The sequence below is a fragment of the Anabrus simplex genome, chromosome 4, assembly GCF_040414725.1.
Source record: "Anabrus simplex isolate iqAnaSimp1 chromosome 4, ASM4041472v1, whole genome shotgun sequence".
Taxonomy (NCBI): domain Eukaryota; kingdom Metazoa; phylum Arthropoda; class Insecta; order Orthoptera; family Tettigoniidae; genus Anabrus; species Anabrus simplex.
In genome coordinates, this window is record NC_090268.1 from 304,515,583 (window position 1) to 304,542,206 (window position 26,624).

At 38.8% G+C, this 26,624-nt stretch overlaps 1 protein-coding gene across 3 annotated transcripts in view; it reads right to left on the reverse strand.

The window, feature by feature from the left end:
- S1P (membrane-bound transcription factor site-1 protease) overlaps nt 1-26,624 on the reverse strand; it is a 329,279-nt gene that overhangs the window by 116,138 nt on the left and 186,517 nt on the right. For all 3 annotated transcript variants that reach the window (XM_067145648.2, XM_067145647.2, XM_067145649.2), the window contains exons 7-8: nt 18,961-19,077; nt 4,833-4,970 (exon numbers count right to left, since the gene is read on the reverse strand). In XM_067145648.2, coding sequence (XP_067001749.2) covers nt 4,833-4,970; nt 18,961-19,077 — 255 coding nt within the window. The remainder of the gene's footprint in view (nt 1-4,832; nt 4,971-18,960; nt 19,078-26,624) is intronic.

The window sequence follows — 26,624 nt, forward strand, 5'->3', positions numbered from 1 at the left end:
AGATGTTTTTGAAAACTTTCGTGTGGAGCGTGGCATTGTATGGAAGTGAAACATGGACGATAACTAGCTCAGAAAGAAAGAGAATAGAAGCTTTTGAAATGTGGTGTTACAGAAGAATGCTGAAGGTGAGATGGATAGATCGAATCACGAATGAAGAGATACTGAATCGAATTGGTGAGAGGAGATCGATTTGGTTAAATTTGACGAGAAGAAGAGATAGAATGATAGGACACATCTTAAGACACCCAGGACTTGTTCAGTTGGTTTTTGAAGGAAGTGTAGGTGGTAAGAACGGTAGGGGTAGACCACGGTATGAATATCACAAACAGATTAGAGCAGATGTAGGATGCAATAGTTACGTAGAAATGAAAAGGTTGGCACAGGATAGGGTGGCATGGAGGGCTGCATCAAACCAGTCTATGGACTGATGACTCAAACAACAACAATGAACGCCCGAGCTGATTTTACCATGTTTATAAATGTTTCAGTACTATTGCGTGGATATAAGGAGTCGATGACCATGCATTAAGAGTGCGTTAAAGCATGGAGATTTTTGTTTCAAGAAGGTTATTGTGCCGTGGAGAAGGCGGTCCCGAGAGATTTACGGCTAGCAACCCGAGGGTTGTAGCTGCTTCGGAGAAAGACAGCTAAGCCGCGATCTCTATCCCAGTTGACAAAGAAATAAGTGTTGTACAGACACTGTGTTCTTTTGACAGGAGAAGGCATATTTTTTACTTGATTACCACATTCGCAACAAGCTATGTCGAAATTAATGTAGGAACATTTAATTGTTACCCCTTAATGATGTGGTAGACAGAGTTTGTTTTGCAGGAGACCTGACATGGAAGGAACCGAGGTCACTACTTCGAACCGTGGGGCACAATGAGAATTGTTAGTCACACAGTGGCAGATTATAATAAAGCAGAAATGCAGCCATTATTTGTATTCTATATGTTTTTCTTTTTCAGGTGGTAGAAGTGTATGAATGTGATGTATAGATAATTATTGATTTCTTGAAGCTAGTTTTCATGATAACCCATTGATAGTTTGTTTAAGTAAAGGGCTGAGACCTTTATGATGTGTACAGTTAGTTCATCAAGTGAGGTGGTTTGTAGTCACCAGAATTATGTTCAATTTTATTATTTGCGGGAATAAGTTGTAATTCCGTAGAATTAGCTTATTGTTTTTCTAATTTTATATATTTTTTAATATATATAATTTATCGTGCTATGTTTAATTTACGCGGCCACTCTAAGACTAATCTCAAAGTAAACCAGTATTTTCTTTTGAATATGTAAATTGCAAGTCAATCCCGGGGAATATTTTGCGTTCGCAAGGTCGTAGCTTTTTAATGTAAATAGTCAAGTGTTTTATTATGATATTGTTTGTCGTACTCAACAGCTGAAATGTAGTAAAGGGCCGATGAACATCAAAACCAATTATACGACGTGAAACTTTAGGAAGGTAACCCAACCTTCTCCGATTTGTTTGTATGGAAATGAAGTATCACTCAAGTGCTTAATATGTAAATGTGTGATTTGTTCTACCATTAAATTTGATGTCGTAATTTCAGTAGCCCACATAGGGACACTGGTGAAGGTGTGGATCGAAAATGTTACTTGAGTGACAGCACGGACCTGATTTCCCGTTGCTTTATTGAGTGTTAAATATGTTTCTTTAAAATTTAATCATTACGGTTGTAGAAAGTATGTTGCAACGTGAGCTAATTAAATCTTAGGAAAACTTTATTTGTGCCTACCTTTGCCGATATTAACATCCTGACTTCTTCCGCTCATTTTATGCCTATAAGTTAGATATAAGTTGGTTCTAGTTTGTATCCACAGACGCACCATGCCCTTGAGGGGCTTGTGCTCATATCTTGGAATGGAAGGGTGAAGACCTCGCTATGCTGTAATGGGCATTTGTCATCTCATGTGTTCGGATTAGTTATTAAAATCCAAATGAGGCGACATTTGTCACTAGGCAGAAAAGGTCCCTTGACTGTTATTTTCTGTAGCACGTGGTCCCATGTGTTAAGACCCGATAGGGGTAAATTTGTGTTGTCACATGGTCCCATGAGCTACGGGAAGTGATGGGAAAGGTCCCAGTATGTATGTATCAAATTTGAACATAATGTTATGCAACGTTTTGAATAATTTAATTTGGGACATACTTTTACAATGTGACACCCTTCTTCATCATCATCATTATTATCATCATCATCATCATCATCATCATCATCACCCTCCTTTCCTGTTATCCAGCTCCTGTCAGGGTGGAGCATTCATAGCACTTTTCCACCTTCCTCTCTCCTTCCATCATTCCTCTTCCATCATTTTGTCCCAGTCCAGGTTTCTTTTTCTTGCACTCTTCTTTATTAAATCAGTTCACCTTATGGTAAGTCCCTCTCTTGCACTCTTTCGCTTGAATTTCAACTCCATCATCTGGTTTTGATATTTTTTTCTCATCCATTCTCTTAAATGTCTAAGCCATTTTATTTAATTCCCATCAATTCTCTCATTTAGGTTCTCTATTCCAACTTCCTTTCTACTCTCTCTGTCTTTCCTATGATACTTCTTAGGCAATTCAATTCGCTAGCTTGAATTCTACTCTGATCCCTATGTGTCACTGTCCACTTCTCAGCTGCATAAAAATCTTTCAACATTGTGAATTCCAGTCCATTCTTTGATGTTTCCAAGCCATGAAGTTTGCCTCCTCCCGACACCTCTTCGACCCTGTATATTGTCTTGTACAATCCGCTGTAAGATGAGGTAACAGTCATTTCTAAGGATGTTGCCAAGATAAGAGATCTTCCGGTGTTTTAATGTTTGAACGGGTTCCCGACTTGCCTTTCTGAGTACTTCGTGGTTCGTTAGTTGTGCAACCCACAAAATCTTGAGCATCCTACGGTGGATCCACATTTCTTTACACCTCCTTATTCCAGACAAGGTTTCATACACGCTGGTAGAATGCATTTCCTGTTGCACACTCTTGTTAATCACTATGTCCAGTCTTGTATTCTGCATTAATTCACTTCCTATGTGTTTGAAACTGTCCACAATTTCAAGGCTTTGACCACCACACCTTTCCCTTGTCTTTCTCCCCCTCTTGATATCACCATGGTCTTGCTTTTCTTCGTGCTGATTTCACTGTTAGTTCCCCAAATCACAATATCGTCTGCAAATAGTAATTAACTTCATCTCCCTATTCCATATACTTCCTTTGCCTCCTTTACAGTTTCGTCCATAACCATTAGAAACAAAAGAGATGACAACACACTCCCCTGTCTCAGTCCAGTTCCATTTCTAAACCATTCTGTATTTCCAACTTGAGTCTATACGCTGCTGTTGCAGTTATTTTACATTGCTCGCACCATTTCTATAGTTTGTGTAGCCAGCCTCTCTTTGACCATGGTTTCCCAAACCTTCTCCCTGGAAAACACTATTATATGCCTTTGTTAGATCTATGAATGTCATGACCAGATCCTTCCCATATTCCCAATTCTTTGTGCTGATTTCACTGTTAGTTCCCCAAACCACAATATCATCTGCAAATAGTAATTAACTTCATCTCCCTATTCCAAATACTTCCTTTGCCTCCTTTACAGTTTCGTAATAGATCTTCTACTTCTAAAGCCATACTGTTGTTCTTGCAACTCTCTTTCTACCTTTCTTCTCATTCTACTATCTAATATCCTTTCCAGTATTTTTGCCACTTGTGATACGAGTGTGATTCCTTTATAGTTATCACCCACTTAGTTGTTCCCCGTCTTAAAGACTGGTATTATTCCCTTTCCCCAGTCTTCTGGCACACATTTCTGTTTCCATATGCACTTTAACAGTCTCATAGTCCAACAGGTCAAGCAGCAATACTAATTTCATCCATCCCTGGTGCCTTCCCCATTTTCATTTTATGGACTGCTAATTCCACCTCTAACATTGTTATCATCTTCTACTGTTGAGTCATCACACTGTATTACCACTGTCTCCTCTGCACAATTTCACACATTCATCACCTTATCATCTTACCATCTTCTCCTTATTTCTTCTGGATGTGTTATCAACTCTCCACCTTCCTCTTTCATCAGCTTTGTATAAACTATTTCTTCCCTATTACTTTGTATAATCCCATACAGCATTCTTTTACTGCCAGCTCCATCTGTTTTCATCTTTTGAGTAAATTCTTCCCAACTTCTCCTCTTACCAATTTATTACATTTCCTTTTACTATTGAGATACTACCTTTTTGCTTTCTTCTTTTCAATCTCTTTTCTATTCTTGCCATCATGACATCCCTATTAGTGAAAAATAGTGTGGTACTAACTGTGTTATGGAATCAATAGTTTGGGATGAATAGTCCTGGTACTAATTTTTATGGACGAATAGTCGTAAATTTTTTTTTGCTAGTTGTTTTACGTCGCACTGACACAGAAAAGTCTTAGGAGAAGGAAGGAAGCAGCCGTGGCCTTAATTAAGTTACAGCCCCAGTTTGCCTGGTGTGAAAATGGGAAACCATGGAAAATCATCTTCAGGGCTGCCGACAGTGGAATTGGAACCCACTATCTCCCGGATGCAAGCTCACAGCCGCATGCCCCTGACCGCATGGCCAACTCGCCTGGTTGTCGTAAATTTGATCCACCAGAAATAGCCCCCTATGACTGCTATACAACATGCATTTTACAGGCCGGCAGATGAGTGTCAATGAACGGTGCTGCTGCACAGTCATAAAATAAAGACCCTGTATAAATTCAATGCAATTTAGAAACTTACTTTTGTTAATAATTTTCATCAATTTGAGGAGAAAAGAAAGTAAAGCTTTGACTACCAGTCTTACCTTGCTAGCAGAGTAACAGCCCCAGCCACCACAGGAGACGCTACACTTGTTCCAGATAAAGTTCGACAGCTGCCTTTAATGCTAGATCCTCGCACAGCTGATCCATATGTCACAATATCTGGTTTAACACGGCCATACCTATTAGGACAAAACATTTTGTCTGATTAATAGCAATAAAAATGCTATCAGTAATCCAAACAGAGATACTGAGATTAAGCAAGAAAGTTGGTTGCTTTATCTGATAAAATCTAGTGATCATACGCAACATTACCTACTGTTTTAATTGGAGTTTCAACCAGAGTGGTCATGATATTTAATTTTTTAAATTAACATTTAAATCACAGTTACCTTGGCCAGAAGCCAGCAATGACATCAGCAAATTTCCACACCAAAGACTCATATTAACCCTTTTCACTGGAGAGTTGACCATGTGTCTGGCAGAACCTACGACAACATTTATGTATATCCAGCATGGTTAAGGAATAGGTTTTGTGATAACTCCACAATTTAGAGCATAGCAACATCTAACGACAGTACAAAGAACTACACATAAGGAAAATTTCCAAGAGCTCTGACATTTTTTTTGCTTTACGTCGCATCGACACAGATAGGTCTTACGGCGACGATGGGATAGGAAAGACCTACAAATTGGAAGAAAGCAGCCATGGCCTTAATTAAGGTACAGCCCCGGCATTTGCCTGGTGTGAAAATGGGAAACCACGGAAAACCATCTTCAGGGCTGCCGACAGTGGGGCTCGAACCCACTATCTCCCGATTACTGGATACTGGCCGCATTTAAGCGACTACAGCTATCGAGCTCGGTCTTTGACATTTTTGTTACAACTTATACTCACATTCATGAAGAACTTCTAAATCAGAATCCTCATTTCATTTATAGCAATGAGAAGAGAAACTCCAAGTATGGTGCTTTTTTCAGAGAAAGGAATGTAAATGGAGGGAGGACAGAAACTGTTTACTATTGTAAAACATGTTCTCACAACAAAGAGAGTGCTTTGTAAAGTACGATACAGATTGATTGTTTTCACCATGTTGGTTAATCCTGTCTATATTGACTTATATTCAAATTTCTATAGAACATTTTCCCGCCCTGTAAATACTTTACATATTTTATTGTACTTAATTACAGTACATGTTTCGAGAGCTAACTACTCTCTTCTTCAGCGGTGCCAAAACATAAATTAATCTTTGGACTTGGTACATTGGTACAAATATACTTATCAACAGGACAATTATATATAAATATTGAAATTGTTAAAATATTTCTTTATGTTTCAACTTTTACCTACTTACTATGTCATTTATTACAGACTTTAAAATAGAAATTTTCAAATCATAAATGAATAAAATCTATTAAATCAGTCACTATATGCCAAAATTTTAAATCTGCTCTGCTCTTGAAACTTACGTCCTTATTTACATCTAAAAAAGAAATAAAATGTTTCTTTGTGTCTAAATTTATCTTTACTTTGTCATTTAGTAAAACACTTTAAAATTGAATCATTTTCAATTTCGTAAAATAAATAAATAACACCTATTAAGTTAGTCACTATGTTGAAGTAAAAATATTTTCTGCTCTCTTCTTGAAAATTTCTCCATTCTTTAAGTCCTCTCACATAAATCGGAATTTCCTCCTCTTAATCCCGTCTGACCATGCTAGCCATTCAACCGTCCAATTCTTCAGTTTCAACTAAATTTATCCACAAATTAAAATGACATAACACTGGTCTGAACCAAACAATATGTCCTCACTTGCTGTCAATGATCTTCTGGGGCGATCTGCTACTATGCTGCCGGTTATGTAATGACCATGCTATAATCTATTAGCTATCCATTGTAACCGTTAAATTCTTCAGTTTCAACTGGTTACCAAATTTATTCACGAACAAAATATTATTACACTAGTCCGAATCAAACAAACATGTTCTTGCTCTTTCTTTCATTTATGATTTGAAAATTTCTATTTTAAAGTCTGTAATAAATGACATAGTATGTAAGTAAAAGTTGAACACAAAGAAATATTTTAACAATTTCAAGATTTATATATAATTGTCCTGTTGATAAGTATATTTGTATCGTCGCCGTAAGACCTATCTGTGTCGGTGCGACGTAAAACAACTAGCAAAAAAAAAAAAAAAAGTATATTTGTACCAATGTACCAAATACAAAGATCAATTGATGTTTTGGCACCGCTGAAGAAGAAAGTAGTCAGCTCTCGAAACATGTATGGTAATTAAGTATAATCAAATATGTAAAGTACTGACAAGGCGGGAAAGTGTTCTATAGGAATTTGAAGTATGACACAGTCAAGAATTGTAGTACATTGATTTCAATGGAACATAATTATAATACGTATACTGGTATTTAATGTGTGTGTGTGCGCGCGCGCGCGCGCGCGCGCGTGTGTGTGTGTGTGTGTGCGCGCGCATCCAGAAGCAAAAGTCAAACAGAGATGCAGCTGGTTGTTTTCAGATCCTAGCAGAACAACTAATTCACCTCAACAGAACTGCTTTATCGATTATGAGAAAGCATTTAACTGAGTAGCGTGGGATAAATTGTTTTCTTAATTGAAGAATATTGGTTGCCTAAGAAAAGAGATTACAATGGTAGCTGGCCTATAAAGCAGTAACTAGAATTGGTGGTACCCATTCAGAACTGGCAAGAATATGCAAGGGAGTTCACCAAGGATGCTTACTGTCACTGGGTCTCTCTGATGGTTTTGCTATTTGCTTTACGTCCCACCGACACAGATAGGTCTTATGGCGATGATGGGATGGGAAAGGCCTAGGAATGGGAAGGAAGTGGCCATGGCCTTAATTAAGGTATAGCCCCAGCATTTGCGTGGTATGAAAATGGGAAACCACAGGAAACCATCTTCAGCGCTGCCAACAGTGGGGTTTGAACCCACTATCTCCCGATTACTGGATACTGGCCGCACTTAAGGGACTGCAGCTATCGAGCTCGGTCTTTGATGTTTTTTTTGCTGATGCAATCCTCAATAAAGCCTTAGAAAGGACAAACATGGGCTTAAACATAGCAGGTCAAGTTGTGTACACATTGAAATTTGCAGATGATCAAGTAATATTAGCAGGTAGCCCTAGAACACTCAAAAGAATGATACTACGCATATATGAAGTGTCTAAAAAATATTGTTAGAAAATCAATATAACAAAGACCAAAGTTATGTCAGTAAGTAAATCAAGGAAAGATGTCAACATTTCCATTTTGATGTGGCAGTCAAACAGGTATCATCCTTTAAGTACTTCAGAAGAAGAATATCTGAGGATGGCTACTGTCACAAAGATGTCAATGTGCAGCTTGGAATGGCAAGAGCAGTGTTCTCTAAATAACCATAAAATGCTGACCAACAGTGCTTTGAGCCTAGAGCTCAGGAAGTGATTTGTTAAGATATTTCTTTAGTCAGTGGAGTTATACTATGGAGAAATGTGGATGCAATACCAGTGTGGCCAGTCGTATTCAGGCATTTGAAATGTAGTGTTGGATATGCCTGCTTAAAACTCCTTGAACAGATCAAGTCACAAATGCAGGGGTATCAGTACTCAAACGAGTTGGTAAAGGAAGAGTATTGCTTGGGCAACTTTGTGAAAGATGACTCGCCTGGAGTGGTTACACGCTGCATCATGGAGTCTTACTACAAGACATAATGGAAGGAAGACGGACTAGATACAGAGGGTTCAGTGGCCAGAGCAAAAAAATAAATTAAGGTAGCTTTCCAAACCACCCGGAACATATATAACAAAAGGCGTCTTTTTATAAATATAAAAATTCGCCATTATTTATCAGTGATGGGACGAACGGTTACTTTCCAATATCAAGTTCCTGTGTATCCGTTATAGTGTAGTATTAGGTTGGAGTATTAGGATATAAAAGTAACATAATACAAGTTGCAGGTCAACTTTTGGGAGGAACGTCCACTGTACCTGCTGCCCCAAGTAGGATGGATTAAGAAAATTACACCGAGCTCGATAGCTGCAATCGCTTAGTGCGGCCAGTATCCAGTATTCTGGAGATAGTAGGTTCAAATCCCACTATCGGCAGCCCTGAAGATGGTTTTCCATGGTTTCCCAGTTTCATACCAGGCAAATGCTGGGGCTGTACCTCAATTAAGGCCACAGCCGCTTCCTTCCCACTCCTAGCCCTTTCCTGTCCCATAGTCGCCATAAGACCTATCTGTGTCGGTGCGACGTAAAGCAACTAGCAAAAAAAAAAAATTACAGAGGATATGGAAGAACTAGAAATAACTCTGGACAATTTGCAAAACAAAACAGAAAATTTAAAGAAACTGAAAAACAAAAATACGATTTAAACCAAAAACAGACGAACGACATACAATGAAAAGGGTATTTACAGATGAGGAATGACAGAAAAGATCAGAATGAATGAAAAGCTATTGGGCAATTCGGAAAGAAAACCTATCGAAGAAAATAACCAGAAAATGTTTGACTGAAGTGGTCGAATGATGTAGTAGTAGCAGCAGCAGCAGCAGCAGCATCTGAAACTGGACTCCAAATCTCACATGAGAAAACTCCATACATGGAAGGATCTTCTCAATACCTAAATAAACAACCTCTGGTAACTCTGTTTGGCAAAATCCCTTAGGTAAATAATTTCAAATACTTAGGGGAAATCATCCGACCACTCAGATTAAATCGTGAAGCAAACAGAGAGAGAATTTATAAATTACAAACAGCCTACAGAATCACATGAAAGAGGTATAACAATAAATCAATATCTCCAAATGCTAAATTAAAACACTATAAGACTGTAATTAAACCTGAAGCGTATACGCATAAGAAACCTTGATCACTGGAGGCAGGTCACTCACTAAAACTTTAGAAAAACAAGAAGGGAAAATCCTTAGCAAAATCTTTGGCCCAGTAGGCATAGAAGGCGTGTGGATGAAAGGGAAGTCTCCTTAATTATACCAGACTTCTGAGAAAATATCAGACACTATTAGAAAAAGACAACTGAAAGTTTATGGCTATATTCAAAGAATGGACAATGAAAAACTTACTAAAAAGATATTTAATTATGCCTCCTCACTAAAAGTCAAGAATAATTGGATAATGAAATTAAAAAAGACTTTCAAGAAATCAACATAACAGGTGAAATTATATGTGCCACCTAGCTATAGAACGTTGCTGGACAAACATCTCCTTTCTTTCTTTTCTTTTTTTTTTGCTAGTTACTTTACGTTGCACCGACAGGTCTTATGGCGATGATGGGACAGGAAAGGCCTAAGAATGGGAAGGAAGTGGCTGTGGCCTTAATTAAGGTACAGCCCCAGCATTTGCCTGAGCTCAGCCTGGCAAGGTGGTTGTTCAGCAGAATGTAGGAAGTGAAAAAATACAAAAGCTACAGCAAGCATAAAAGAAAGAAACAGACAAGAATTTCTCTCTGGTCCTTACAAGGGGAGTTAAAATCCTCTGAAACATTCAGGGAGTAAGGAGAATAAAGTGTGTAGATTCTACTGAAAGAATTACACCATTTAAAGTTACAAGATTTTCTGGTACGCTACATTATACGGAAGTGTCTTAAATTCAAAGAATGTTAACCATAAGCTGTATAACCTGCATCTACACCTGCCCTTCTAGTCACAGTATAGACTCAATATTGCAAAAATACGAAGTCAAGAATCAGAATCACCATCCAAGATAAATTATTATTTAATCTCATCTGATGAAACTTGTGGAGCTGAAGGCCACTATGTTGCTCATATCATTTTAAGTATACTCAGTGCAGATAATCCAGGTATAATATTCCTTCCAACATGTGACTGATTAGAGAAGATCAAACACTCAACAAAGGTGTAAATTGTTCTATAAAAAACATGCAATTATTATATTGATGGTGGTGGTTAATTACTGCTCTAGGAGGTAGTACATCTGGGTAATATCTTCAAACTATTGTATCTCCAAGGTTTCTACCATGACATTTTCCTGTTTATTACAGACTAGCTGTTACCCCAGGCTTCGCTCGCGAGGATTTCGTAAATCGATAAAAATTAATTGTTCCTCGGTACCGCACTAAGACATTATCTGAAAATCCCTAAAGTATAAAAACTTGCTGAAAAATTGTATTTCATTTACCCCAGAACCTCTATGTAAACCATGTTTGTGGCATTGCCTTTTTTGGGGGCTAAGATGACCAAGCTACTGGCAGAGCTAAATCTGGAACATGCGACTCTACATGTGAGAAACAGTACTCTTTTAAGTCACGGGAAAAAAAAAAAGGGGGTTTCTTTATTTTTAAAGGAGATCCAAATACCAATTTTCATGTCTGTAACATCTTAGTTTTTGAGGTAGTGTATCCTCATAAAGAGAATTCAACCCCTTCTTCACTAATCTTCAATCTCCAGCTTAAGTTGATTTTCTGAAAACAATACGTGTTTCTTTATTTTTAAAGGAGATTACAAATATCAATTTTCACGTCTGAAACATGTTAAGTTTATGAGATATACTGTAGATATGCTTATTTTAAAAACTGCTCCACTCCTTGGCTGAGTGGTCAGCGTTGAGGCCTTCGGTTCATAGGGTTCTGGGTTCAATTCCGGGCTGATTCACGGAATTAAATCTCGTGTGATTAATTCTTCTGGCTCAGGGACAGGCTGTTTGTGTTTATCCCAACACTCTCCTCTTCATATTAACTCAACTCCCCACTTTACTAACCACAACAGGAACATGCAATAGTAATTATGTCCCTACACATAGGATTGGCATCAGGAAGGGCATCCAGCCATAAAACAGGGTCAAATCCACATTTGCGACACAGTTCGCACCCGCGACCCCACAGGTATGGGAAAAGCGGTAGAAGAAGAAAATATTCATTTTTAAAATTCATCCTTTTTTTTATTATTTCACTCCCTTCAATGGATTTTCAAAAAATATGTGTTCATTTATTTTTAAAGGTGATTCCAAGTATCAATTTTAACGTCTGTAACATCTTCAGTTTCTAAGATATATGTATCCTCATATAAATGATTCAAATCCTTCCTCACTTCTTTTCACGTGCCCCCACCCCCCAATCACCCCTTAAGTGGATTTTCTGAAAACAAAAATTTGTGTTCTTTTATTTTTAAAGGAGATTCTAAATACCAGTTTTGCAGTCTTGCTTGTACAGCCGGCCAAGCAGGTTATCTGGCCGGCCCCCTGCTAACTTGACGAGGACAGTAGTGTGAGTGTTTGTTCATTTGAAGTTGCAGTTATTGAATGAGTACAGTTAGGAAAAATGGCATCCAAAATTACACGGCAAAACACCCTGAAAGTTGTATTCGGCAAGGAGCAACAAAGACCAACAGCCCACGAAATTCACCAGTGGATAGAAAACGTTCTAAAGGTATGTGATGATGAACTACAAACAATTTAACTAGTTGGAAAACAGAATGCAGCCTATCTCAAATTGAATAATGACAGAAGCTACCAGAAGTACTTACATTCCTTTAGAGGTACAAATTCTCTTACATTAATGAATGGCGATTCAGTGACAGTTACAATCATGCCCGGTGAAATAGAACTTATCACTGTACGCTTAATGAATATACCGCCGGAAGTACCAAATGAGCGGGTACGGTACGTATTGTAGAATTATGGCAAGGTACAACAGATAGAAAACGAGAAGGGGTCAATCAGATACCGCTATCAAGTCGATACAGGAATAAGGGTAGTTCAGATGTCAATTGAAAAGCCTATTCCTTCAACCCTCAATGTAACGGGTTATAAGGCATATGTAACCTACCCCGGACAGGAGCAACATTGTTTTTCATGTGGAAGTTGTTCTCATATTTGGACTAATTGTCCACTAGATTTACTAACAGCAAACCATCGATGACATCTAGATCACGCTTCACATTGAGCGATCTATTCAAACCTTCCTCATTTGACAGTGTGCGGTCAGATAGAGAACCCGCTCTCACGGATGTAAAGAAACCAATGTCCGTGCAGAGCAGGATAGCGAACGGTGCAGTGGAAAGTAGCACAGATAGCAACATCAACCCTACAACACCTGGCTCAAGTCATGACAATAAGTTAGAACATATGGACATAGTAAACACACTAGTGTTAACAGCCGATTTACAGGATATAGCTAACGCACATGCAGGGGACCAATTTCCATTAGCTTCAAATGACAGTACAGACTCAGATACCGTATCAGTAGAAGAAACATTAGATATCAGGGACATACACGTATCAGATCAAAGAACCATAGAAGAAAATAACGCGATCACAAACACGCTGAGGCAGGAAGGCCAACAACTTGATACAATGCCCATCACTCTTCAACCTTTGACAAGGTCTGAAGCTGAGAGCCAGTGCCCTGCGGAAAGTACATTATCTTCGTCTGATATGGATAGGTCTGCGATCACTGAACAGCATCCTCCCACTCTCGGATCGTGGAACAGTCAGATGGACCTAGAGGAGGAAGTATTGCGGAGTGAGGACCCAGCAGCAGAAATATCGCTTGACGTAACAAAATGTAACCCCGGTCAGCAAAAAGTAAACAAGTTAGCCAGTAAACAACGAAACCATCCGTATAAGACAGGAATGAGTAAGCAGGGATTACCTCCCCCGACTACGAAGAAATAGTTTGACAGAATATCTATATGTGGACTGCATTCCATTTTTCTCTCTGTTGTAGTGTCATGACCTCACACTAACAGTCGGAACAGAATAATTCATCACCAACTAAAATGCATGCTCTGCTGAAATTTCTACAGTGTCATGATATAGATCTTGTAATGCTACAGGAGGTCTCCATCAATGATTTTTCTTCGGTATTAAACTATAATGCCTATGTAAATACTGGTAGTGATAACCTAGGTACTGCTATCCTTACTAAGTCAGGTATTGAACTGCAATCCATAGAGAAGCTTCCCTCTGGTTGTGGAATGAGTGGCAGATTTCAAGATTACCTGTTTTACAATGTTGATGCACCATCTGGGAGTAATAAACGCCAGGAAAGGAACGAATTCTTCCAGTCGGACTTAACATATTTACTTCGCTCCTTGCCTACGCATTATGTGATGGGGGGTGATTTTAACTGTGTACTGCGTGCAGTAGATTGTACAGGTCCCTTTAAGCTGAGCAGCAGCTTACAGACTTTAGTTACAAATCTCCAAATGTGTGATCCTTGGGTGCTAAAACATAATACCCCAGGATTTACTTTCTTTTCTTCAAATTCAGCAGCAAGACTTGATCGATTTTATGTTCCTCAAAATTTAGCTAATGACATAAGTCATGTAGAAGTAGTAACAGTCACATTTTCTGATCATGAAGCTGTTATCCTACGTATAAGATTAAATATAAATTTTATACCTAGAGGACGCTCTTACTGGAAGATGAATGTAACCTGTCTTCAAAATGCTAGTATCCTTGAAGAGCTGAAATTGCTTTGGTCAGAATGGAGTAAAAGAAAGATTAGATATAAAGATAGTGCTGATTGGTGGGATCGGTATGTAAAGCCGCAAATAAAGTATTTCTTTAAGCGAAAATCTTACGAACTTTATCAAGACGAAGAACGTCTAATAAACCTTTATTTTAGGTGTATTTATGACTTCCAAGAAAACTACCAGCCATCACCAGAGAGAAGAAGTAAAATCAGCCGCTATAAAGCAAAAATACTTGCTATATATCACTAACGACTGCAGGGACTCAAAATACGCAGTCGGGTCAACGAACCAATCGAAAATGAACGGATCAATCTTTATCATTTAATGAAGGACTTCAAGCACCGCAAATCATCTCTCATATTGAAAGTTCAGGACCCAGAAGGACAAGAGTACACAACACAACCGACTATAAGTAAGGCTATCGATTCCTTTTATCGACAACTGTTTGATGCCGAGCCCACCCACGACAATGAAATTAATTTTTTTGCTGACTGTAAGCCTCTGCCAGTCAGAGAAGAGGATAACTCAAGCCTTGAAGTACTCATAACCAAAGAAGAGGTTTTAAAAGCGATACGACAAGGGAAGAGCTCAAGAACACTGGGATTGATGGAATACCTCAGGAATTTTACTCTACCTGCTGGCCGATAATTGGAGAAGACCTCACCTGTGTCCTGAACACTGTGTTACAGAGAAAACAACTCTGTGAATCACATCGTTGAGGGATTGTTGTACTGATAAAGAAGTTCTCTACAGCTATCAATGTCAATGACTATCGCCCAATTACCCTCCTAACTTACGACTACAAAATATTAGCCAGAATTCTCGTCAACAGATTACCACCATTATTATCCTCCATCATTCAGCCTGCACAACACTGTGGAGTGCCTGGACGAACAATTTTTGATGTTACCTGTTCGCTGCATGATTACATGGCGTCCACGGAACGCACTCATTCACAGAGCTTACTAGTGTCCTTAGACTACCAGCGTGCGTTTGACAGTGTGAATCATCAGTATCTGCTAAACTGTCTAAAATGGCATGGTCTTAGTCCCACATTTATCTCTTACATTCAGTGTCTATACACAAACGTATCTGCGATTTTGCAAATTAATGGCTTTCACACTAAAACCATTCCCATTAAGAGGTCAGTAAAACAAGGATGTCCGGCTTCGATGGTGCTGTTTACCTTGGTCATAAATCCTCTCATTTGCAAGCTGCATAAAGAAATAGGAGGAATAACACAAGGAAGTGAAAAGCTCGCGGCAGCTGCTTACGTGGATGACGTCAGTGTAATATTATCATCGGATAACGATATACTCCACAAGCGAAATGCTCTCTCGCACAGTTCAGTGCAGTATCTGGGTTGTCTATTAACTATCGTAAATCGAAAGTGATTTCTTTAGGAGACTGGGTATCATTACCTCAACTCCCACCACTACAAACGGTAGAATCACACAAGATACTTGGAATATATTACAATCGAAAGACCAGTGACATGAATCAATAAAACTGGGGACCTGTTGTCAACAAGATAAAAGTCTATGCAAAAGAACTCTACTGCCGAGACCTCTCTCTAATCCAAAGGATCTGGACTGTCCACACATACCTTCTATCACAATGCTGGTATCTTGCACAAGTACTACCACTGCCTGCAACTTTTGCTAGACAGATAATATGTGCTAGTTCCTGGTACATATGGCGTGGCAATATCTTCCGAGTACCGATAACTATCTTGTGTCTTCTACCAACAGCTGGTGCACTTAGGTTGGTAAATGTCATCATTAAATGTCAAGCCCTCTTCTTGAGTCATGGAAGAAAAATAGAAATGAACCAACGGAGCTTCTCATCTGCTTGGATTAAACACTGGTCTACTGTGACGGACTTGCGCAATCCACCTGATCTTCGGATTGTCCCGTCTGCGCTGAAGTATCTCCGCATTTATTTGCAAGAATGGTGCTTTTTGACGGAAGCCAAGTTCGCATCAGAAGTACAATTAACACGTCGGGTTTATGCTGATTTATTTCGTCTAACACCTACACCACTCATGCGTTTATTTCAACAAATGCTTTCAAACACCGACTTTAAACAACTTTGGAAAAACATTAGTGCCCCTCATCTCCCTGCTAAAGTGTGATCTACATGGTATATGGTAGTCCATGACATTGTACCAACAAAAGAACGCCTATATCGAATACGAATGACTGATTCGGACTCCTGCTCATATTGTGCTCAACGTGACTCAATACTTCACAGACTGACCACTTGTATGAGGGTCAGACTGGTGTATATGCAAGCCAAAGTGTTTCTTCACCAACTGAACTTCATAATCAATAGAGATGACCAATTCATAAGACCAGATTACCTCCTTACCCCAAGGACAAAGCACAATTCTTCACTATGGATAATTGGACACACTATCCGTATTATAATGACTACTGATGGACAGCTGGACAAGGAACTTTACGGTGCATACCTGAAGAGAACAAGATGGAAGTTTGTTGCTCCCCGAGTCAACGACGTGTGTGGATATTATCTAAGTGATTTGTGATAAGTAGTACTTTGTTGTTGATGTCTTTGTTTGGTTTTGTTACAGGAATTACGAAAGTGCCACAGGAATTTCAGATACATTGCAAACTCTAAAACCTCAACAGAGAGAAATTTGAACACAGTACAGTAATGTCTTTGTCTAGAATACTCTGTGAAACTAGTTTGTATCACTTCTTAGGTGTGTCTAACATGTAACACGTAAACAGCGTTTTAAAAAAGACAATCCAGTCCGTACCAAAATTACAGTATTTCTTTGAAGATGTAACATTAAAAAATCTGTAATTCATTTATTTGATCAATAAATCTTTTTTTGTTTTTTAAAGTTTTCATGTTTATAACATGTTAGATTTTTGTGATATATTGTAGATAATCTTGCTGCTGTAGAATCTTGAAGCTGACATTGCCATGGTTATGGCAGTTCATTTCTTTATCCGATTCCTAGAGCAGGGGTAGCGTGGTGCCAATATCTCCATAACGGTTGGTCTTAGGGCCTTAAAACATGGTTTTCAGGCCCGCAGAGATTACCGAGTTTTGTTCTTTGCATCAAGGGACTTAAATTGAGCTTTGTCTCATCCTTGCACGAAAAATTTGATATTTCGCCTATATTAGCCTAGTATTTTTATATCTCCCCCCGTGCCCTCCCCTCCCAGAATTGTTTTGAAAATAAAATACAGCCCATGTCCCTCAGGCATAATGAATATTTACATTTGTAAAATAATTTTTAGAATCGGTCCAGTAGTTCCTGAGATTAGCCATTACATACAAACTTTACCTCTTTAGATATTAGTATAGAAGACATATTGTCTGTAAAAGTTATTGATGATGATGATGATGATGATGATGATGATGATTGTTGTCATCAGCCCCTGATGGTACAAAATGAGACAAAATGCAATGATAAAATAAAAATCCAAAATCCTCCACTGACCAGAATTCAAAGTCTGAGGACAAAATATGAACGGATGGATATGAAGTTAAAACAATCAGTGCAGCCGACCCACAATGCCTCAGTCTCAGAAATTGATGGAAAACAATAGTAATACTGACCAAGGGACTGCTTCTATAGCTCAGTACTGAATCGATGATCCTTGCAAGCTTAAGGGGTCCAAAGTATAGGTCATTGGCCTTTCATAATGCTACTTATCGCTTGGAAAGTAGAACTATGGTATTTGACATGGTGCGGTACTAATCAAAAGTATCGTAGACTCGCGGTATTCCACACATTATGGTACTACTCACAGGTAATGAAATTTGCACATGTAATACAGACATATGGTGTGTCACACATAGCGGCGCCATTCACAGGCAACGCAAACCTATGGTTTTCATCACATTCGTGTACTAACCACAGAGACTCGTACTATCCCATGGTGTTCCGTGTATAGTGGGTACTAATCATAGGCAAGCCAGAACCCTGGTGTCGCTCATATAGTGCTACTAATCACAGGTACCGTAAAAGCCTGACCGCACGGTGCTCCTGATTGCTACTAATCATAAACCTATTTGGTACCTAACATAGTGGTACTACACGCAAGTAATAGCGACCCATGGTGTTCCCCGCATGGTTGTACCAATCACAAGTAGTTTCATAGTTCTAATCCAATCATCCCTTGGTCTCCCCTTTTAGTCGCCTTTTACAACAGGCAGGGGATACCGTGGGTGTATTCTTCGTCTGCGTCCCCCACCCACAGGGGGTTGTGTGTTTGGTGCGCGAGAGGTATTTTATTTCCCTCAAGTCCGCCGGCAAGCCGGTTAGGACCCCACTATCCGCTACCCGGGACGCGCCACGTGGGAGTATCACCTCTCCCCCTGCTACGCCAGTGTAGTAGGTTCGTGGTGTCTGCAAAAGCAATTAAGGTATAGGATCAAACAAGTGTCCAATCAAGTCATATAGCGAGAGAAAGGAACACATAATATAGACATACACAATGACAAACAGCATGAGAAGAGAGAGCAATAGAAAGAGGAGACAAGGACTTCATGAAAACACAACAAGACAAGAGCAATCTCCACTCCTTCGTACACCGCAGACTTCAAATAGATGGGCTTTTTCTCATCAATCCCATTTCTTTGGCATCCACTTCTTCTCAGCCCTGACAAGCTTGTTTTTGTGTCCATGCAATAAACAAAGGAACAATCACATGGATTTACTCTTACCCTTGTGGAAGCTCCCATGTTGTCATTCCTCTGGATGAGAACTTTGCTATTTGATCTTCAAAATTGATACCACCAACTCCAATCACATCCATCTGATCTGCTGGGTTATTTAAGGTTCTATAAGAAAATAATACATGCATGTTAACATTTTACACATCAATTAAGCCCAATTTTTGTCAAAAAATATTGCATCTTCTTTATGCTTCCTTCTATTTCTTATTCTCAATCAGTGCTTTAATTCTGGAACTTGTCCTGACGCTTGGAAACATTCATAAATCCAGTGAGAGGCATAACCCCTTCTCATACAGACCCATTTCTATCACATCTATCCTCTTGGCAATAAATGAAGGAATTTACACTCTTGCCTAACATAGCCCCTTTCTTGTCAGGCAAACAACATGGTTTTATGGTGAGTATATCATGCCTAACAAACCTATCAGTCTTCAATCAATACGCTATCGCTAACCAGAATCACCTAAGCATCATTTAAATTAACCTGGCTAAAGCATTTGACTCCATAAAACATAATCTGCTCATATACAAACTATCCCACAGATACAATATTCATGGTTAACTCATAACAAACTATCTTCTCAATTGCCAACAGTGAGTCATACTTCCAGGCTCCATCTCCTCCTGGCTGATTGTCTCATCTGGCATCCTACAAGGAAGAATTCTATCATCTCTGCTAATTTCTCTGCTTGTAGACAATTTCACAGGTGAAGTAAAAGGTACCTCGTCTTTCATATCACTGTATGCAGATCAACTAAAAATGTTCAACAACGTAGTGAACTCCAGTGATTGTGAGTGTATTCAAAATGCTTTGGACTTGTGGCAAGATTGTGTGACTAGGTGGAAACTCAAAATTAATGCAGAAAAATATGTTAAAATGTCAATCTCCCTAAATGAATAAGAGCTTACCCACAAGTATGAAATAAATGGCACACCACTGAAGGCTACTACTCAGGTCAAAGATCTTGGAATGTCACGCAGACAACACAGTTTTATGATAAGAAAATCATGCCTATCTCATATAGACCAAGTAAAATCCTGTGCCATGAGATCCTTTGGGCTTTAGTTCAGATTTGCTGAAATTCGTGACAAACACTCTTAAATTATACTTCTGTACATATGTTCTTCCTGTCATTACTTCCTGCTCCCCCATTTGGTCATCAGATGCCCCCACAAATGTCAATAAAATAAACCATGTATTCTCATTCTTTGTGTATACTGTGAAAGCCCATAACCAAAGAAATTCTATCATACTTCAACACTTTGGATGTGAGCAAATATCTGCAGTACACATATCTCTGCTTTCTCCATAGAGTTGTTATTGGTATTCTTAAATGCACATCTTTGTTACCTAATTTCTCATTGCATGTTCATCCATGTAGGATCAAAAATAGACCACTACTCCAAATTCCTCACATGCGCCTAACACTCTAGCAATGCTCCACATTCTACCAAGTTCCAAAGACAGCAAATACCCTGTATGAAAATGACATCTTCAAGCACGATGAATATCTCAGCAAAGGATATGAATTTCTTTGTAGTTAAACCTCTGTGTCCCAACCAAGCAGACAGTTCAATTGTAGGTACAATCATACCAGGTACATCCACTGAGAGGCCAGACTAATATATGGTTTTAAAAAAAGGGGCCAGAAACTCTTCAAAACTTACAATGGTTGAAGTATGGATGATTGAAATGGTCTTGTAATATTACTCGACGTGGTTGAGCTATACAGCTACAAGCAACAGGAAAACTGCAGCTGTAAGTCTTGAGGACATGGAGGACAATATGTATCAACGAGTGATGTTCCAATGATGGCTTTCTCCTGAGTAAAACATAATGAAGGTAAAATAGCTCTCATTAGGATTTCTGGATGGGTCTGAATGAGAAAAGCAAAAACGTCAATACTAACAATCTGTTAAGTCCGAACATGGAATGTTAGAAGTTCGAATTGTTGTGATAGGTTAGAGACTCTGGAAAGGGAAATGGATTAGAGTATATGTAGTTAATATATGTGAGGTGCATTGGCAGGAAGAGTAAGACAAGTACAAACAAAAACATCTACACAGATGAGTACTTCAAATTTAAGCACTCTTAAATGTCAACCAAATGCACCATCATTTGATGTAATTTAAAGGATTTTCAGTATGTTGGAAACACTAGATGAAACATATGTAATACTATAACATACTTGTAAAAAAAATACACACTATTAAACAAAGAATAACATATTTTGTTCTACAAGAACATTCTCAGATTACATCAAATCACTTTAAATCAGGCGCATAAATGTACAATATTGTTTACATTGTATAAAAGAGTCAAGGATTATGAGTTGGTGATGTTAGAAAGAAAAACGATTTATTAAAACCATCAACTTCCTGTATGTATGGGCTGCCAACAAAGGACAAAGTGTACAATGGACAAATGAAAAATTTATAATTTGAGAACTATCATGCATTAAGAGTAGGCTGATTGAAGGCAGACTTAAAAAAAAAAAAGGATTATAAAAGCATGCACAGGTTGTAGATATGAGATTGCACTATTTCCAGTGAACTGTGTATTACAGGTATGATGCGGTCCAAAATCCTGTCCTTTGCTAAACTGAATTCTTTCCAGAACTTGTCGAAGAAGTTTGGTACAGTACCACAAGCTCCAAGCATTAGCCCTATTACCTCGATCTCATCAAGATGGTGTCCGACTCGTTGGCTGAACGGTCAGCGTACTGGCCTTCGGTTCAGAGGGTCCCGGGTTCGATTCCCGGCCGGGTCGGGGATTTTAACCTTAATTGGTTAATTCCAATGGCACGGGGGCTGGGTGTATGTGTTGTCTTCATCATCATTTCATCCTCATCACGACGCGCAGGTCACCTACGGGTGTCAAATAGAAAGACCTTCACCTGGCGAGCCGAACCCGTCCTGGGATATCCCGGCACTAAAAGCCATACGACATTTCATTTCATCAAGATGGTATTTCCCTTTATAGTAAGGTATGGTTGGATTATCTATGTCCCCTTCTCAGGGAATTCTTCAAGCTAGCCTAAATGATGTTCACACCTGATAGTCAGGTCTATTACGTAGCCTTGCTTGTTCTTGTGGGCAATAATGTCTATTCATCTGAAACTGCCATTACCTGATATGCCGTGGACCTCTTCATGCACATTCACAAATTTCCTACGAAGTTCTTCAGCGACAAAGGACCTGATTTTTATGGTGGCGGGAGTTCATCAATATATCACCGAACGGACAAGATCCAAGAAAGTGAGCCAGTCTTTCTTTCTCCATGCAGAATTTTGGGAAGAGCTTTAGCAGTGGGGAGTCCTGGGTTCATTTGTATGAGTTTGGCTTTTTCCTGTTCGGTGAATAAAAATGAAGTGTGTTTAAGAGTTTGTTTAAGTAGTTTTTGAATTTTTTGGGTGGGGTCTTTTTTGATTATGGAAAATGAGCTGTCTGTGAAAAAGTTTTTTGTTTTTTCAATATATACTTTTTTATCCATGATAACTGTTGCATTGCCTTTGTCAGCTTTGGTTACGATGAGTTCGTTGTCTTTAATTTTCTTCTTGAGGGCGTATATGTGCTTTTGTTCAGCTATTTTTTCTCTATTAATGAGGTTATTTGCGGGGTTGGTTAAATTGTGGAGGATATCAGTTAGTTTCCTTTTAACATCGATTCTAACCTCATTTTGCGTATCTTCCGGCATTTTGCTAATAGCTAGCTCTGATTCTGTGATCATAGTAGCGGCTATGTTGAGGCTGTTCAAGTTTGGCCAGTTGTGTTTCGGTCCTTTGGATAAAGTTAAGCGTTCACTTTCACTTAAGGGCGTGTTTGATAGATTTACGACAGCTGGATGAAACTGGGTACGATCAAACGTGTTACTATTGGAGTTTCTAGTTTGTTGGTTATGTAGTTGGCAGTTTTTTAGCCTGTTGAGTTTATTCTCTAAATTTGACTGTTTTCTGGCTAGTTCATAGAATAATTTGTTCTCTACTTGTTGATAGAAAAGTGTCCATTGTGCGTTTGAAAGTAGTTTAGTCGCTGCGAGGTGAGCGTCGTATAATTTCTGATTCAGATATGTTGACGATGTCTTTGTAATCATGAGTGAGAAATGAATTAACGCATCCACCACCCTCTTAAGACTCAACAATATTGATCCTCATATCAAATTCACACTAGAATCCGAATCAAATCTAAAAATCAACTTTCTAGATTTAACCATCACTAGAAACTCAGATTCTTTCAGTTATAAAATATTCAGAAAACCCAAACAGCCTCCACCATTCGCCAAGATTCAGTGCACCCCCAGTCCCACAAACGTGCCACATACAACAGCCTAGTTCACCGAGCCTTCAGCATACCTATGTCCAAGAAAGATCTAAAGAACAAACTCGACACAATCCGCAGAATCGCAAAATTCAACGGCTTCAGCAACCATTTTATAGAAAGGATAATCAATAAACATAAATATCGCCCAAAAATTACCCTCAAAAAAGAAACAACTAAACCGCTAACATTTTCCACCTTCACGTTCAACAATGATATCTACAAGTTAACCAATATCTTTAAGAAACAAGGCGTTAAAATAGCCTTCAAAACCAAGAACATGAACGTTTTACACAATACTTCACACATCAACAGGACCAGCAGTTTTTTAAAATCAGGAGTTTATAAGATCAAATGTAACACCTGTGGAAAAACCTACATCGGGCAAACCGGTAGAAACTTCAATATCAGATACCACGAGCACACTAACGCAATAAAATACAACAAGTTTTCAGCCATCGGCCAACACATGCAAGATTATAACCATAATTTCACCAATATCGAACAAGACATGGACATCCTCGTATTAGCAAACAAGGGCCCTTTACTCGACATAATGGAAAATTACTACATACACCTAGACCAATACTTTAACGCCAGTCACAATCTCAATGAAATCTCAGAGAAACCCAACATACTCTTCGATCTATTTATCACTTTCCTCAGAAACAATAATGCAGCCAACCAAAACTCAATCCTAAATTTAATCAAAGGTACTTTTCCGAGACAATTACCCTTTCTCCCGCACCCTTCAACCTAACCTTAAGCCCTCTTCCCCTCCTAAACCACCTCCACTCTTCCTAAGCCATGTATAATTTTATATGTGCCATTTCACATTGCATTCTTCATTATAAGGAACTGTTTTCCATGATTATATAATTTTTACAACACTAAGCCCCCTTTTATACTTTGTTCCAAACCTCTTATGTATATTCCTTGTATATTTACTAGCTATTACTCACCTGTTCCATACTAACATCTCTTTTCATTTACCACATTCACTTGTTATTCCATAATAATCTTACTGTTAAAATTAACATGTTCTTAGGATTTCGTCAAGAGGGGTCTTTGCTTTGATGTGGCTGATGATGACCCCTAGATGGGTCGAAACTAGTTCCATGTAATTTTAAAATATTGTGAATATATTTTGTACTGAATAGGTGGAAACCTTTACTGTGTTGTTACTCATTCTAAATGTTCACGTAATGCATACATGCTGTTATTTCATCAGATGGGGTCTGATTAGAGATTACATAGGTGTTGGCAACTGTAATAAACGTATGCAGGTGTAAATGTGCTGAACTGAAACTTCCCAGGATGTTTTATTAAGTCTAAGACTTTTCCTTTTTATTTTTTATGTATATAAGGCATTGTAGGAGATGTCAGCAGGCAGCAGTAAAATTTCTTTCAATGTGCTTCTGATTATTTTATTGGCACCTTTTAGAAGAGTAATTGGTAGCTTAGCCAGTTCAGCAGTTTGAAATAGATAAATATGAGTGGGGCAGATTATTGTATTCAGCATGACAAATTTCTGATCAGATTTTAGCAGCGGTGAAGAGGTAAGAGAATACATATGAATAACAAATGTAGCATTCCTCCTACAAATCTCACTTTAGTAACTCGTGGAAATGTTTCTGTAGATATCTTAGCTGCTATCATCTATTACCTTCAGAACCTGTGTTTGGACTGCAGCCAGTTTCTTAGCTCTGGTCTTTGTCTGGTAGCTAAGTAGTGAGGTAAGGAGAAATTTTGTAGGCAATAACTCTGTTTCGTGGAAAGGAGAGAGGAAGCAGGGGGTGAGGAGAATGTTGTGTGCATTGACCCTGTACGTTGAAGAGAGGAAGGGGAGTGCCGCTTCATCATCTTATAATGCATTTTTGTGTATTACGGAGTACATGTAGGTTAATGATTTTGATGAAATAACAGTCATCATCATCATCATCATCATCATCATCATCATCATCATCATCATCATTGTACAGTTCCAGTTTCCCAGGTACTGTTAATGAGCCTCTTCCACTTCTTCCTGTCCATATAACTTGTCATGGAGAACATCATCCACTGACCATCCTCTGGCAACTAGATCAAACTTGATCATGTCCATCCATCAGGTTTTAGGTCTTCCTGCAGGTCTTTTCCCCTCCACCTGTCTTTCAAAATTTATTCTGGCTGTTCTTGTACGCTCCATCCTCATCACATGCCCGTAACACCGTAGTCTGGATGTGCCGATTCTGTCTAATGGGGATGTCTTTATTCAGGCTTCTTACCTCACCTGCTCATTTCTTAACTTGTCCATCTTGGTCTTATGGATGGTGGATCTAAGAAATTTCATCTCTGATGCTTGCAGTCTTGATGAATCTCTCTTTGTGAGGGTGCACGCTTCAATACCATAGGTCAATATTGGTATGAAATAGCTGTTAAACATCATCAGTTTGGCCGGTTTTGGAATCATGTTGTCCCATAAAAGTGTTCTTCCTTGTTGGTAGAATCCTGATCCCTTTTGCACTCTGTTTGTAATTTCCTTTCTGACCAAATTATCACTGGAGAATATACTTCCAAGGTAAGGAAAACTATCCACACACTCTAACTGGTGGTCTCCTAGTTTTACACTTGCTGGAGGCCCTTCTCTGTTGACTACCATTACCACTGTCTTGGTCCCACTGATGTTGAGGATACTTTTCTGGAACTGAGATTACCATATGTTGAGTCTGGTCTGTACTTCCTCTTCTGTTTCACCCCAAATCATGATATCATCAACAAAGGCCACTGCATTCAGTTCATCTAACTTTTCCTTGGTGTTCTTCATTATATTGTCCATAACAGTGATGAACTGTAGTGGAACAGTGCACTTCCTTGCTGAACTCCACTCTTGGTCTCAAACCATGTTGATCGACTTACCCCAATTTGTATACAGCTAGTACAGTCTTTGTGCAATATCTGAATTTTCCTTACCAGTCCTTCAGGCACATTTCTTTTCCTCAGGCACTCCCAGATCTTATCTCTTATAACATCATCATAGGTCTTTTCTACATCCACGAATACAATGACCAGGTTCTTGCCTCTCTCCCAATACTTTTCCATCAGCATGCAGGTGCTAAAAATTAGATCCACTGTTCATCTGTTACTTCTGAATCCATATTACTCCTCCCCTAACTGTAGTTCAATGATGGTTTTCAATCTCCTTTCTATGATATTCTCTAGAATTTTTAGCCCATGAGACAGCAGTGTTATTCCTCTATATTTGGTGGGTTCCGTCTGCTGCCTATCTAAAATAGGGGAATTATAACACCCTTGCTCCAATCTGCAGGTATTTTGTTGCCTGCCCATATGGAATT